We start from the raw sequence: 15,596 nt of genomic DNA on the forward strand, positions 1-15,596 counted from the left end.
AGGGCTTTCAAACTTATTTATTTTCTGTATTTGTGGGCTTCGATAACAAGAGGGAAACTCAATGCCATGAAGACATATGTGGTACAAAACCAAGTGAGAGAAGTCATGGTTAATATTATTTAGCAAAAATACAAAGTCATGGTTAAAATCTTTATTTAATTTGTTTGAGACAAATTGTGGAGAATTAGTTTTCAAGAATCTATTAACCATTATAAAATGTTTCAATTTTTTTTTTATGTAAATGTCTTTACTTTTCTTTTTGTTAGGCAATGCAACAAATCATGAAATCGAACGTAATGTGTGGTTGGCAGCACCTAAGTTACCGTTGAGTGTTGTTGACAAAAGAGAAAATTTAAATTTATATTACCATATTCTGAGAGATCATGTTCAATTACACTACCATATTACTCATACTTTTCTTTGTGTCTTCATTAATTTACGGTTATATTTATGAAATTGGTGTTAATGCCAAACATAGTATATTCACGTGATAGACCATTTTGTTACCATGTCATTGGTAAGAAATAACAGTTAAATTTCGTTATCGTTCCAACTAATATCAAAGTAATAACTAATTCGAGATTTCATATATAGAACCTAACAACTGTTGTTTGAAAGAGTTATTTTTAGAAGTCCAACAAATCGAAACCATGTATATATGTGCACATGTCTTTGAATGTAAAACGCAAGCCAATCTCGAGCAGAAAAGTTACAAACTAAAGAAGAAGATGAAGCTTCAAATTCTATTGCTTGCTTTGGTTTTAATCGCTGTTGAAGCGAATGCAGTCAAGCAAGGGATAAACGCAACGATCCCAGCGCTAATAGTTTTTGGAGATTCAATAATGGATACAGGAAATAACAATAATCTTCCGACTCTTCTTAAATGTAACTTTCCTCCATATGGTAAAGATTATCCTGGAGGCGACGCCACTGGAAGATTTTCTGATGGAAGAGTTCCTTCTGATCTTATTGGTAACTATTTGAATTAACTTTTATATTTTTCAAAATTATAAATCATATCTATTTATATATATAATCTGATAAATATGTTATCAAATATTTCAGCGGAAAAGTTGGGATTGGCTAAGACATTACCAGCATATATGAATTCATATTTGAAGCCTGAGGATCTTCTTAAAGGTGTAACATTTGCATCTCGAGGAACTGGTTATGATCCATTGACAGCAAAAATTATGGTACCATATATCTTATGTTTTTCCATCACGACTGTTAGTTGTTTTTATGGGTGATTCCTTTTTGTTACATTTATGTTTATTTTTGTAGTCAGTGATATCGGTATGGGATCAACTCATATATTTCAAAGAATATATATCAAAGATCAAGAGGCATTTCGGAGAAGAAAAAGCCAAAGATATCTTGGAACATAGTTTCTTTCTTGTGGTGTCTAGTAGCAATGACCTTGCTCACACTTATTTAGCTCAAGCTCATAGATATGACCGTACCTCTTATGCCAATTTCTTGGCTGACTCTGCTGTCCATTTCGTGAGAGTAAGTATTTTATTCGTAGTTATATATAATAATACATAAACTAATCAATAATATATTGTTATATCCACTAACTATTTTATCTTATCTATAACTGATAATTAGGAATTACATAAGCTTGGAGCTCGAAAAATTGGAGTGTTTAGTGCAGTCCCCGTTGGTTGTGTTCCATTACAAAGAACAGTTTTTGGAGGTTTTTTTACAAGAGGATGTAATGAACCTCTAAACAACATGGCAAAACAATTCAACGCAAGACTTTCTCCAGCATTAGATTCTTTAGATAAAGAGTTGGATGGTGTTATCCTTTACATTAATGTTTATGATACTCTTTTTGACATGATCCAACACCCTAAAAAATACGGTAAGTTCATCTAACAGATTTATCTATATAGAAACTATATATTATAATTCATTTTTATTGTCGAACTAAATTTTATTCCAATTATCTCATTTCTTTTAGGTTTTGACGTAGCCGATAAAGGATGTTGCGGTAAAGGACTGCTCACAATATCCTATTTATGTAACTCATTGAACCCATTTACGTGTTCTAATTCTTCATCATACATATTTTGGGATAGCTATCATCCATCTGAAAGAGCTTATCAAGTTATCGTCGACAATTTACTCGATAAATATTTGAGCAAAGTCTATTGATGTTGAGGAATCAAAGAAAATTGTATCTTTTTGTTTCAAATTTTTTTTCATCTTAATTCATGTCTCACTATGTATTCATATCTTAAATTTTAAATATTCATTCTTTTTCTATAATAATATTTGGTGGGATAAAGATAAATATTTTCAACGGAAAAATATACAATCAAATAGTGGAATTTTATACGTTTTAGACTATTTTATTCCTTTTGTAACATACTAGTATAATAATACCCAAAATAGTATACATATGTTACTTTCATAAGAAAAAAAAAAAAAAACTATTCTACAGTACTTAGGCCTGGGCAAAAGAACCGCTAACCGATTAACCGAACCGAGCCGAACCGAAAAACATGGTTCGGTTCGGGTTTGGATAGCTTAAAATAACCGGCTGGATATTATATGTTTTAGATTTCGGTTTCGGTTTTGGTTAGGTTAGTAACCGATAACCAAAGGATAACCAAAGCATATATGTATGATAGATAATATATCACATATATTGTATGTATTGACACTTAACTATGTTCTTCTCTTTATTAGTTTGCAAGTTGAATTTTGTGAGTTGTGAATCAGGTATTTTAATATTATGGAGAGTATGGACCATATTTGCATCTTTGTGAGTTGTGAATATATCTTTTTTTACGTACGTTCTATATCGGTTATTGGTCAATTTTTTTTTTTTGTTTCGGTTTTTAGTCGGTTATTTCGGTTTTGGTTTATTTATGGTTACCAAGTTTAATATCCGAACCGAACCGAACCGAAAGATATCCGAATCGAACCGAACCAAAATTCCTCAAATATCCAAAATGGTTCTTATATTACTATAACCGAAATAACCGAAACCATGCGCAACCGAACCGAAACCGAATGGTTAACCGAATGTCCAGGCCTAGTAGTACTATATTGAATAAAACTTTTATGTCATACTCATGCATATCTCACTTGCAACAAGAAACACATGAATCCAAAATCCATGATTCCTTCTTCACCTTTCCTTTAATTTTTCAATAGTCATAACAGTTTTAACTAACACTTGAGCGAACGTTGTGAAAAAAAACGCACCCACACGTGTCGCTATCTTACCCATTCTATCACAAAACCAACGGTCATAATAAATTCGACCACAGAGTAGTCGCTCTCACATAGTATCAAATCTTGGAGCATCAACCATTTTATAACCGACACGTGGCCTAATCGTCGCTCCCTTCTTCACCGGCCACACAACGTGGCCTAATCATTTGTATTTAATTTTAATTATTTGCATGTTTTCATTTTAAGTTATGATTTGAATGAACTGGAAATGCGAACTCTTCGCGGAATTGGAATTTTAAAAGCAATTCGGTGTTTCATTTTTTTTTTTTTCTCTTCTCTTCTCTGCGAATTCTTAGGGTTTCTGAATCTTCTGGTTCTCTTCGCAATCGAATTCTCTGAAGTCAAACCAAAGTTTTTGGTATTTCTCTCTGTAAGTCATGTTTTTTTTTTTTTTTCTGAAATCTCTTCGATTTGGTTTATTCTGTTATACAACTTCGTGTTGTATCTGTAATTTTTCTGACGAATTGGATTTGATGATTTTGCTTCGATTGATTTCCCTGGGAATCGAAATTGTGTTTGTTTCACTGGATTTAGTGGAATGCGATTCTCTGATTCATTGTTTGTTCTACGTTTCCGCGTTTTCATCTATCGTAGTTCTACTTTATTGTTTAGGCACCATTGAAATTGCGAATCGTAATTTTGATTAACGGAAAACAGAAATTGATAACTTGAAATTGAATCTCAGTGCATTATGTTGTTTGTTATCTTTGGGTCGTATGTAACCAACTTATCTTCCTCTGCAAGTTTAGGTACTGATTATGATTTGATTCATGTTTCCAATTTTTCGTATCTGCAATGCAAATGCAGAAAGTTTTGGTTAGTGTTAAGATAGTTTGGATTCAACTTACACGTTTGATCGACGATTGTTTATCAGTCTCTTTCGCGGTGTTTCGTTAGCCTATCTGTTTTTTTAAGCATTGGATTTCAGGACTTTTGTTATTTCGATGTTCTTATCTTTTTTCTTTTTGTGATGTTTTCTTACAGTTTCTCCTGCCAATCTAAGAACCTCCTGTATTGCTAGGTTGGCCATCTTGTGACGAGACGACGTACTTATGAAGTTCTTCTCTTCCTGCGATTTTTAGTCAGGAAGGAGTTGAACTAAGATTAAGATGGAGATATCAGCTCTTCTTACATCTGCTGGAATTAATATTTCGATATGCATAGTTCTTTTATCACTTTACTCCATACTTAGGAAACAGCCAGCCAATTACTGTGTATATTTTGGCCGAAGGCTTGTTTGTGGTGGTGCTAGACGTTATGATCCTTTTTGGTATGAGAGGTTTGTGCCGTCTCCAAGTTGGCTTGTGAAAGCATGGGAGACTAGTGAAGACGAGTTATTAGCTGCTGCTGGTCTTGATGCTGTCGTCTTCCTTAGGATGGTCATTTTCAGGTTACTGAAAATAAACTCTCCCAGATGCTTTTTCTTTGTTCTGCTTCTTGGTTTTGTTCTGTAGTGTTTGTTTTACTTTGTGTTTTTTGTTCTGCAGCATTCGTATTTTCTTTATAGTTGCTGTTATTTGCATTGCCTTTGTGCTGCCTGTTAATTATTATGGGCAACCGATGGTGCATAAGGAAATCCATTTGGAGTCATCCGAAGTGTTTACAATTGAAAATCTTAAAGAAGGCTCAAAATGGTAAATGTTTTTTTTTATCTCTACCTATGTCTCTTTGAAAGATGTTACTCTATGCAGAGTGTGTAAAGTGCTGATTTTTTCTCATTACATTTATTGCTCTCAGGCTGTGGGTTCATTGTCTTGCACTGTACATTATAACCTCAGCGGCATGTCTTCTGCTCTACTTTGTGAGGACCTCGTACCTTAGTTTATCTCATGCATACAGCATACTTGAATACTTACTCTTGGTTCCTCCATGTATCTTCTTATTAGTTTATTTCCCAACCTTTTGACATTTTTTTTATACTGTAGGAGTATAGCACCATAGCTAAAATGAGGCTTGGGCATATTACTGGATGTGCCTCAAAGCCAAGTCAATTTACCGTTCTTATCCGTGCTATTCCATGGTCTCCTGAGCAATCTTACAGCGACACGCTGAGCAAATTCTTCACAAACTACTACTCGTCCAGCTACGTGTCCCACCAAATGGTCTACCATAATGGCATCATTCAGAGACTGCTGGTACGTATATTTCTTGGAACAGTCATTTTTAACTAAACTATTACGCAGGCCACCTTCCTCTTGCTTTACTTGTCAGATTAAAACCGTCACCTAGATTTATTTTAAAAAACTGTTATTGCTCTTTGTGAAAATGATTTGAAGTTTTGAACATTTTGCCAGCTTTAAGTGTTACTTCTTATTGCAGTATTCATTTTGGTTGATAGCTTTCGTAGTTGGTGTAAATTTCATGGTTCTGAATTGTTATGTGCTGCTTGGATGTTATAAAGGGTTATTTGATGACTAGATGCAGAGATTGATGATATTACATAGCACAGTAGATATAATAATGAAATTTAGTTCGTGTATCAGCTAAAAGGGGTACAGTTTAGATGCATATTCTGGGAATATGAAAGGACCTTCTAGAGCAACTCTGTCTGTATCCTACTGCTGGGCTTTCATTCTACTGCTTTCTGATACTGTGGTTATTTCAGTATCACTACATCAGTTTCTCATTTATTACCTGTCAGCATGTTGTAGAAATTGGGTAAATGATATGTGGATGGTTTGTGCTTGTGATAAAGTATTTGAAATTTAATGTTCTATGTCAGATAAAAAGTGTGACGTTTAGATTATTCCAATTTCTGTCTCAGCGTGATGCGGAGAGGATGTGCCAGACTCTAAAACACGTTTCTCCTGAAATCAATTGTAAACCGAGTTTAAGGCCATGCACCTTTTGTGGAGGACCTACAGCCACAAGTTCTTTTCATATCCTATCGAATGAGGCAGACAGTGTGAAAGGAATGGAGCTTGGTGAGTTGACTATGACTACGACTACGACAGAGCAAGTAAGGAATTCTTCTGTCTTTCCCTGATCTAGGCATAGGATGTGGATATCTGTTATTTCTTCTGTCCAGTGGAGAGGATCGTTTCAACTAACATTACAAACTGATTTAGAAGTTTCCACTGCATTTCTTCTCAGTTTTTCACCTGGTCCTGACAGATAAAGACTTCTTTTACTTTAATGGGATACAAATTGAACTTTGGAAGTGGCAGTCTGATTGTCTGATACTGCATAGACTTGTATAGTTTTGTTTACTCGGTACAGTTTTAAACCATCATTAATGATTTGTAGCACCATATTCGACAATTCAGTATAGTTAACTAAGATTTTTCACTTTTGTGGTAGCGATTAGAAGTAGCAATGCTTGATTTTAATTAGTCACAATATAGAATAGCTTACTAAAGCCACAAAATTTTCTGCGTTTTGCAGGAACGTTCAGCTGCTTTTGTGTTTTTTAAGACTCGCTATGATGCTCTTGTTGTTTCGGAGGTTCTACAATCATCAAATCCTATGTTATGGGTGACAGACTTAGCCCCAGAACCTCATGATGTGTACTGGAAGAATCTCAACATTCCTTATCGACAACTTTGGATACGGAAAATAGCAACCCTTGTTGGTGCAGTTGCTTTCATGTTTGTGTTTCTTATTCCCGTTACCTTCATTCAAGGGCTGACTCAACTAGTGCAGCTGTCTCACGCATTTCCTTTTCTAAGAGGCATCTTGAGCAAGTGAGTGCCCTGCTGGTTCCTTACGCATGTATATATATATGGTTTTGTTTCTTCTGGACATGATATTAGAATTGGCGTTAAAAAGTAGGCGGAACTCCGGTGCAGTATAGAACACACGAGCCTTCTCTATAGCTTTCAAACCATTGGAGAAATCAAAATTTATGTTCTTGATTTGTTTTATCATCTTTCAAGTTAATCGGGCCACCAAAACCATTTTGCAGGAACTTTATAAACCAGGTCATCACAGGGTACTTACCCAGTGTGATCTTGATTCTATTTTTCTATGCCGTTCCACCATTGATGATGTATTTTTCGGCCTTGGAGGGATGTATTTCACGGAGTATAAGGAAGAAGAGTGCTTGCATCAAAGTCTTATATTTTACCATTTGGAATGTGTTCTTCGTGAATATATTATCAGGGTCTGTTATCAGGCAACTGAATGTCTTTTCTAGTGTCAGAGACATACCTGCACAACTTGCTAGAGCAGTGCCAACACAGGTAATTTACCCATAGTCCTTTTACATTTCAGAGCAAAAGTTTGAATTTTGCTAATGTTCAGGTTTCTACAGTCTCTGAACATTAGCTAGGTTACATTTTGCCAAGATCTTGCAGCTTTCGGATTGGATATAGTGTTTTCTTGCGCTGGAACTTTAATAGTTTGTTCTTTTTCCTCGTTCCATGATAAAATTATATATCAGAGATATTAAAGCCCATTGGAGGAATTATTTGGGATTGAGCTTTTCTGGTTGCTTGTGTTTCATATTTATTAGGAAAAATGAAAATTGTATCATTGATTTTGAATATGGCTTTAACCATGTATGCAGGCTGGCTTCTTCATGACCTATTGTTTCACATCTGGTTGGGCCAGTTTGGCTTGTGAAATAATGCAGCCTATGGCTCTTATCTGGAATCTGGTAGCAAAAGTTGTTACCAAGAACGAGGATGAGTCATATGAAACACTTAGGTTCCCATACCACACCGAAATTCCTCGGCTGCTTTTGTTTGGGCTCCTGGGTTTCACCAATTCAGTCATAGCACCACTGATACTGCCGTTTTTGCTGATATACTTTTTCCTTGCATATCTCATATACAAAAATCAAGTAAGTGTGTTCTCTGATCTCTTGTACATAATATCACAGTTAATCTCTCCAAAAGCATCATAATGGACTTGTACCTAATTTGTGAAAGCTTAGTTACTTTGTGACCTGCATGTTTTAGATGGAAATTGGATTTGTGCTTTTCGGAATTTTGCTTCTGCAATGTTTATAGTCATGTACAATGTGATAAGAGCCATTAGTAGTGCCAAGCTCATGCATTGAGTAAAAAGAACTCTTGATATATATTTTTAAAGACAACCCTTTGTAGATGCTCAACAGAATTGTTTCTATTTGCAGATACTCAACGTGTATATTACGAAGTACGAAAGCGGTGGACAATACTGGCCTATTTTCCACAACACAACAATCTTTTCACTGATCTTGACACAGATTATAGCTTTGGGGTTTTTCGGATTAAAGCTATCAACAGTTGCTTCGGGTTTCACCATACCGTTAATTCTTCTCACGTTACTTTTTAGTGAGTATTGTCGGCAGAGGTTTGCGCCCATTTTCAACAAAAATCCTGCCCAGGTATATTAAATGTAACCAAAACCTTTGATGTTCCTACTGCAGTTTATGCGTCTTCTCGGTGCTTGATTGATGTGTTTCTTTTCAGGTTCTCATAGATATGGACAGAGCTGATGAAATATCAGGAAAGATGGAAGAGTTACATAAAAAATTGCATAATGTATACTCGCAGATACCATTACACTCTCAGAAATCATCGAGTAAAGCTGAATGTAGTAATCCTTTCAAAAAGCAGGAGTTACCAGATCCTGAAAAATTGAAGCCAGGTTTCGAGTTTATATCACTGTTTGTGTATGATTATAGATATCACTTGATTAGAGACTAATGAGATTTATATTTTTCAGAGGAGGGGGATGCGATAGCTAAAGAGTTATGGGGATTCCAAGGCAATGAATCTGGTCAAGAACATGACACTAAGTCCTGAGCATCTTTCTCCAAAGAAGATCGAACTTCACAAACGGAACTAGACAGATGTTTTTACTAGTGAAGTGCCTATGTGTTGGTTCAATCACAAAGTCTCCAACAAATCAGTGCATTAAGCACAAGAGTTCTCTCGTAGGCATGCTCAGCTGCAAAACCAATGTTACTGGGAATACTTTCACTCACTTGAAGAAAAGTAGATGTAAGTTTTTCTGGGATATTTGATAATTTCTTCAATGAAAATTCCTATACAAATTATATGGGGGAAACATGTACAGTCTTGTTGCCAAGATAAAAATGTACATCTTATAGTTACTGCAAGAAGAAATGGAACTTCTTTATAGAGCTCAGAGTATGAGAAACTAAAACTATCAATCTCTTTGATGAGATGGCCATTTTTCAGTTGTTCATCTATGGAAATTATGTCGTACGAAAGGTGGAAGAAGTAGGATATTGTGAGTTCCTAGCAGATAGGATTTATATACATAAGATCAGGGAAGTAAGTGGTGAAAAAGCAGAGATGATGATTTTACCGAGGAAAAACAAAAAAAGCGAGATGTTGACACATGTTATCTAATAAAATTTGAGAATTTTTAATTTTATTGGCTGATTTGTTTGGAGTTTAACTAATAACAATTGTTACATAATCTTAAATTAATTATATAAAAAAATTATGGTTTCAATTTACAAAAAGCTTAATATTTAACTTAGAGATATATTTTCCCTACTTTTTCCATAATATGAAGTTAAAAATAAATAAAACTATACTTATGCTAAATAATAAAACAAAACAATTGGAATTTTATTTCATTAGCTTATCTGGTTGGAGTTCTAATAATAACAATTGCTTGACATTTCATTTATTATATTAAAAAATAAGAATATTTATTTCCATTTAACCCATATTGTAACTCACTAGATTTTAACCCGCGGTATACCGCGGGGATAATATATTTTTTTAAAGTTAATATATAGAAAAATTTGCAACTTGTATCTATCTATAAAATATTTTTATTTTATAATTTACAATTGTTATTAAGTAACGTCCTGCCAAATCCGTCCCGCCAACCCGTCACGTAAAAATACTTATTTATTTTATTAATGTTGATTTTATTTATGGTATGTTTATGAATTATTGTCTAAATATTTTGTAATTTTGTAGTAATTAACTGATATCAAATATCTTAACGGTTTGATGCTTATAATCGAATTGTTATAGTTATGCAAAAAAGCAATATAAAAAATGATAATTTTGTAATTTTTAAATGAGGTTAAATATTTTGGAAGTTTTATTTTAGTAACTAATCGTGTAGTTAATGTAGAGAGATTTTGGGAAGATAGTTAAATGTCAAATATTTAATTCGAAGATTTACTTTCTAATTATCAAAAACAATTATTAAATGTTAGTGACAGACACTGTAAATAAGTCTCAACTTGAGGATTTATTTCACAAAGTGGTTGCAAAAATGTATATGTAGATGTGTAATGGATTCATGAAAATATCTAATAAAATATTTTTGTTTAAAAGTCTAACAATAATCTTAAACTGTTGAAAGCAAATTACCATAATGAAAAGAAATTAATTTGTATAATTCAAAATCATGTATCAAATGTATTATTATACATGATGCATATTAGTTCTTTTAATATAATTTTTGGGAAAAATCCAGTAAAAAAAACATTCAAGGTGATAAATTTTTTACTTGCTCTTAATTTTTGGTGAAGTGGGAGGGTTCATTTATTATTCGACTTTCAAGACAATTGGCAATACATGTATTTGCATTTCACCCAAAAAAGTAATATTTAAGGTTTTTATATTAAGTAAAACATAGAGTTTTCACAAAAAAAAATAAAACAGAAAATGAAACTTAGTGCATTGATAACTCATAATTAACTAAAGTGTCTGTTTTAAAGACATCAAAATTTGTAAACATCAAAATTAATATTTTTAATTATTTTCGAGTTTTATTTTAATTATTATAGATATAATTTATCGTTTTCCGTATATTTATCATATTTTGTATTTAGATAAGTTGGTGGTCCCATTTTTCATTGAAACTTATCTTAAATCATAGACTTTAAAAATTTTAACGTGAAAAATTGATCAATTTATTCAATTTTCAAGACGATTGGTAATACATGCATTTCCATTTAAAAAAAAAAAACATTCCTGACTATTTTAAGTTTTTTATATAGTAAAACATACTGTTTTCAAAAAAAAAAAAACAAATTAGTGCATTGAACATTTTTAATCAACTAAAGTGTCTTCTTTAAACACATCATAATTTATAAACATCAAACTCAATATTTTAAATTATTTTTGAGCGATATATTAACAATAATAGATAATTATTATATATACTTAATATAAATCATCTTATATTCAAAACTAAAACCGAACATATAATACACGCATAGCGTGGATAACTTTATAGTTTCTAGATACCTGAAGGTAAGTTTTTACAAGATAAACACAAGCACCAATGCACACAACAAGCGACTGTGGGATAACTTGTTGGGCATTCATCAGCCCATATCCTGCAAACAAATAGCCATCATGACCCCACATGTTCATCAATCTGATTAAGATATACAATCGCTATCAAGAAGAAAGCCAACGTGAGTGAAGCAGTCATAAGATATATGTCTGTCTCCAGCTTGAGTGAAAATTTCATCCAGTTGAAAAGATAGAAAGATGTCATAAATGGATAATGGATACCTTAACTTTGAAGAGATCATATTATAGGCATTCGGCTCTCTGCTGTTTGTGTTGTAGCTCTGATTGCTACCCTTATAATCCATTGACGTGGGATTGATTATTTGGAGGTAAGAACCATATGATATTTGCAATCTCTTAATTAGAGAAATTTCTAACAAATAAATTTTAAAAGAGCAATGATGAGGAACTAAATAAATCCAAATTCGTCACAAAATATTTGTCAACCGCTTTATTCTTAGAGAGGAGAAATAACTTGATGTACCCAAAAGACAAATATAAGAGAATTGCAATTACAATCTAACTTTTTGTTTGAAATTACCTCATTTTTGGCATGAATCAGGATACAATAGAAAGGGAGCGGAATTGGAATAAATATATAAATAGCTTTGTAGTCACATAAACCCTAGTAAAAAGTGGGGGTTAGTCCTATGTAGTCCTAAATGGCTAAACAATAGAGCAGTTTCAGAAGAAAAAAACCCTCTCATATTATATTATGTTAACAAAAATTTATAAAGTCAAAGTTCTTCGATAAGTTATAAAGAAAATTGCTCCCTCAAGCTGCATGATCTCTGTTTAAATATGGGTCTCCTTTAGTTTATTATACAATCCAAGTAAAAGCCGATCAAATCACTATAGGAATGAAAAAAAAAAGAGAAAAAAAAAGAAGTTAATCTAAGATGCTCGACCTCTCAACAAAGTATTACCATATTCTGAGATGTTGTGGTGGTAAAAAAGCCCAGCCCGACCTGAACCCAAAATAAACCCGCCCACCAAAAACCCAATTTTAGAAAACCCAGATGGGTTTTTAATTTAGTGGGTAAAGCCCGAAAAAACTTGATTGTTTCGAGACTACCCGTGGGTACCCAACTTGGTTTCTGTCATTTTCTTAGAGTTTATTTTAAGAGAATATTATACTCTAAGGCACTTTATTGAAAGTATTTGTGCGTTGAGACACTTTCAAAAGAAAGGACACTTTCTCCAAGTGAAATTCCTTATTTGTCCCTTAACCACATCTCTCTTTCATTTACCCTAATTCCTCTTGTTACGATTATTTTTTTTCTCCATCTCTAATCTGTCTCTTTCTCTCTGCGTACAATCCATTGAATTCATAGCAATTTCAGAACTACAAAACTACATCTTTTTTCTTTTCCCTTGTTCCCTTGAAGAACGAAATTTCACAATCAATCATTTGTTTTAAACAAAACTTCTCGCTCAAATTGATTTCATCTCTTCTTTCTTATGGAGACACCAAATCAATAAGCTATCAACGCTAAATCCAGCATCTCGAATTGATTTCACTCTTATTTGCTTTTAACAAGGGTCTCAAAGTTAAATCCAGTACAATGCTTTTGACAGTTTCAATTCTGGATTTTTTAAGAATTTTCAGGAAACTTAAGTTAGAAATTATTTATTGATTGTGATACCTTAGGTGGCTGCTCAATGTGGTGTTTTAGCATGGTATAGGTGATTTTTTTGCTTTCTTACTCGTTATGTTCAATTAGATATCTAGATTGTTACGAAGAAGGTCTATGAAATTAATTGGACTCTTGAATTGAGTTTAGGATATTTATTGCTTCAACTTACATTATACTGGATTTAACTTAGTCTCCCACTTGTTGTAGATATCATCCCGAAGATATTGGATGTCTTTACAAAAACACATGATGTTTTTAGCGCATACCGAAGATTAAAATTGCTCCGATGGTTGGAACTAGTATGTAGATATTAAGTTTTGATCTTTGTTTTGTTTCTTCTCCCTTGTGATAGAGCATGACTTCAAGGCTTTGTTAAATTGAAATGGTCAAAATTACAATGACATCCACGTGGTCAATACATTGACATAACATACTATGAAAACTCTACCATAGAACTTTGACTATGTGGACAGATTTACGTGGACATAGCTTCATGACATTCAACGTTGTGGAGGGCTTTTGCTAATTTTGGTTCATGTTAGTAAAGCTAGTTATTTATTGTAATCATATAGTGATCTAGTATTCATGTCTAGGTTAACTGAGCTTTTTTTGCAAAAGCTTTGTAGCGGTTAATCAAGCTTTAATATGTTGGTGTTAACTTGAGTTTCCCTTCATATAACTTGTGTTCATATGTAATTTTACAAATTGGTTTATCCATATGGACGACTATAAATGGTCGGGTGCGTCCAACAACATCCATAAACAATTTTGGATATGATTAAGTCAATAGAAAAATGTAAAGGATCCATATAACTCTAACTATATGTTCAACATGAAATGGTCACTTGTGGATGGATACTTGTAAAGCGTTAGAGTATAAACGCAAAGCATCGGCTGTGAAAGCAAAGATTCCATGATTTTTCAAGTCCAGAGATTTCTCTTCGTTCTTCCTACATCAACCCAAAACACGATGTGCTAACTCTCTCACCGCCTGAAATGGCAACTAAAGGAAACAAACTTTCTTATTATGTTTTCACTTTCGAATTTTGTTGGCTTCGATGACTATAACAAATTGAATTTGATCAAGCTCACATATATAACTTGGCCAATAAAAAATTCAATCAAAATTCATTTTTTGTATAACTAACATATATAACTGGCCAAAAATAAGTAAATCAGAACTGTACCAGTGATTCAAAAAAAAATCAAAAAAGCTTCATTCAAGAAGAAGATGAAATCAATCAGAACTGGTTTTCGATTTATGGAGTTGTGTCACGTCATCACCGCCTCTTTTGTCGTTGTTTTGCACTAAATCTGAAACAAAAGATAGTAAGGGACGAGGGAGTTCAGATCTACAACAGATCTCGTCGTCTTTAGAAACACAATTTCGCTCATATGAATCAGATATTTACAAAATTCAACAAAATTTATAATTTTGTTCGTAAAATTGAGGAAACAAACCTACACAAAATCAAAATCTAGAGAGGTTTCTCCGTGATGTAAAGTACAAAAGCTACACAATCTTCACAAACTCCATTGTTGCTCTCACCACACAAACTCTATATCACCACACATACTCAGCAAGGAAAGAGAAAAAAAAAAGTAAAGATAAAGAGATTTGCCTTAAAAAAAAAAGTGATCGATCAGATCTTAATAGAACTTCCATCGCTGAGAAAAAGAAAATAACTAAATTTTTTATCCAACCACTCACGTACGTCACATATTTGTTTGTTTGTAACCGACAAGAATCTAAATTCAAAAGCTTATTATCTTTTTTCTTATTAGTCAGGGGTAAAATGGTCTCAATTTCACTAAAAGAATTAGAAAAGTGCCTTTTCCCTCTAAAGTGTGTAAAACGTATAAACTTTCCTTTAAAGTGCTCTATTATGCAACTCTCCCTTATTTTAACTGCTAATATACTATTATATGTATGTTGTATCTATAATTTGCTTATAAATATATTTTAAATTGTATTTATTTCCTGTATTACATATAAATTTGATGGGAAAAATGTCAAATCCTTTTCTTGGCCGGAAATATTGAATATTGTTTTTGGCGGGAAAATGTTAAATTGCGTTTTTGGTGGAAAAATGTTGAATATCATTTTTGGCGGGAAATTTCTAAATTGCGTTTTTGACAGAAAAATGTCAACTCCTTTTTGGCGGGAAAATGTTCAATGTCGTTTTTGGCGGAAAATGTTGAATCGCGTTTTTTGGCGAAAAAATGTTGAATTGCGTTTTGGCGAGAAAATATTGAATGTCGTTTTTGGCGAGAAAATGTTGAATTGCGTTTTGGCGGAAAAATATTGAATGTCGTTTTTGGCTGGAAAATGTTGAATTGCTTTTTGGCGGGAAAATATTGAATGTCGTTTTTGGCGGGAAAATGTTGAATTGCGTTTTGGCGGGAAAATGTTGATTGTCGTTTTTGGCGAGAAAATGTTGAATTGCGTTTTGGCGGGAAAATAATGAATGTTGTTTTTGGCGGG

At 33.1% G+C, this 15,596-nt stretch overlaps 2 protein-coding genes and 2 non-coding genes across 10 annotated transcripts; 3 read left to right on the top strand and 1 right to left on the bottom strand.

Moving 5' to 3' along the window:
- Window positions 1–728: 728 nt before the first annotated feature.
- Window positions 729–2,160, top strand: AT1G58525 (GDSL-like lipase/acylhydrolase superfamily protein; the record flags this gene model as incomplete). Its single annotated transcript, NM_001160965.1, has 5 exons — window positions 729–972; window positions 1,066–1,196; window positions 1,285–1,509; window positions 1,612–1,867; window positions 1,988–2,160. The coding sequence occupies 5 exons, from the start codon at window positions 729–731 to the stop codon at window positions 2,158–2,160; spliced, it is 1,029 nt and encodes a 342-aa protein (NP_001154437.1).
- Window positions 729–9,624, top strand: RXW8 (GDSL-like lipase/acylhydrolase superfamily protein). 6 transcript variants are annotated; one of them, NM_001333840.1, is made up of 12 exons: window positions 3,382–3,619; window positions 4,234–4,639; window positions 4,737–4,883; window positions 4,987–5,050; window positions 5,175–5,384; window positions 6,014–6,208; window positions 6,634–6,932; window positions 7,154–7,430; window positions 7,757–8,032; window positions 8,327–8,560; window positions 8,646–8,823; window positions 8,902–9,566. In NM_001333840.1, the coding sequence occupies exons 2-12, from the start codon at window positions 4,359–4,361 to the stop codon at window positions 8,979–8,981; spliced, it is 2,241 nt and encodes a 746-aa protein (NP_001319268.1). In that variant the 5' UTR covers window positions 3,382–3,619; window positions 4,234–4,358; the 3' UTR covers window positions 8,982–9,566. The 6 variants fall into 6 exon arrangements, with proteins under 6 accessions (NP_001319268.1, NP_001322290.1, NP_001319269.1 ...); NM_001333841.1 differs by having other exon boundaries at window positions 4,271–4,639; NM_001333839.1 differs by having other exon boundaries at window positions 3,409–3,607; window positions 8,902–9,541.
- Window positions 9,625–12,984: 3,360 nt separating this feature from the next.
- On the top strand, window positions 12,985–13,537 carry AT1G09705. Its single transcript, NR_143514.1, has 2 exons — window positions 12,985–13,160; window positions 13,319–13,537. It is a non-coding gene; the product is annotated as an uncharacterized misc_RNA (transcript).
- A 222-nt stretch (window positions 13,538–13,759) lies between these two features.
- Window positions 13,760–14,707, bottom strand: AT1G58590. 2 transcript variants are annotated; one of them, NR_143586.1, is made up of 3 exons: window positions 14,573–14,707; window positions 14,299–14,425; window positions 13,975–14,114 (listed from the first exon to the last, which is right to left on the bottom strand). It is a non-coding gene; the product is annotated as an other RNA (non-coding RNA). The 2 variants fall into 2 exon arrangements; NR_143585.1 differs by having other exon boundaries at window positions 13,760–14,427; window positions 14,573–14,693.
- Between the last annotated feature and the right edge of the window lie 889 nt (window positions 14,708–15,596).

Source organism: Arabidopsis thaliana (genome assembly GCF_000001735.4).
Source record: "Arabidopsis thaliana chromosome 1 sequence".
Lineage (NCBI taxonomy): Eukaryota > Viridiplantae > Streptophyta > Magnoliopsida > Brassicales > Brassicaceae > Arabidopsis > Arabidopsis thaliana.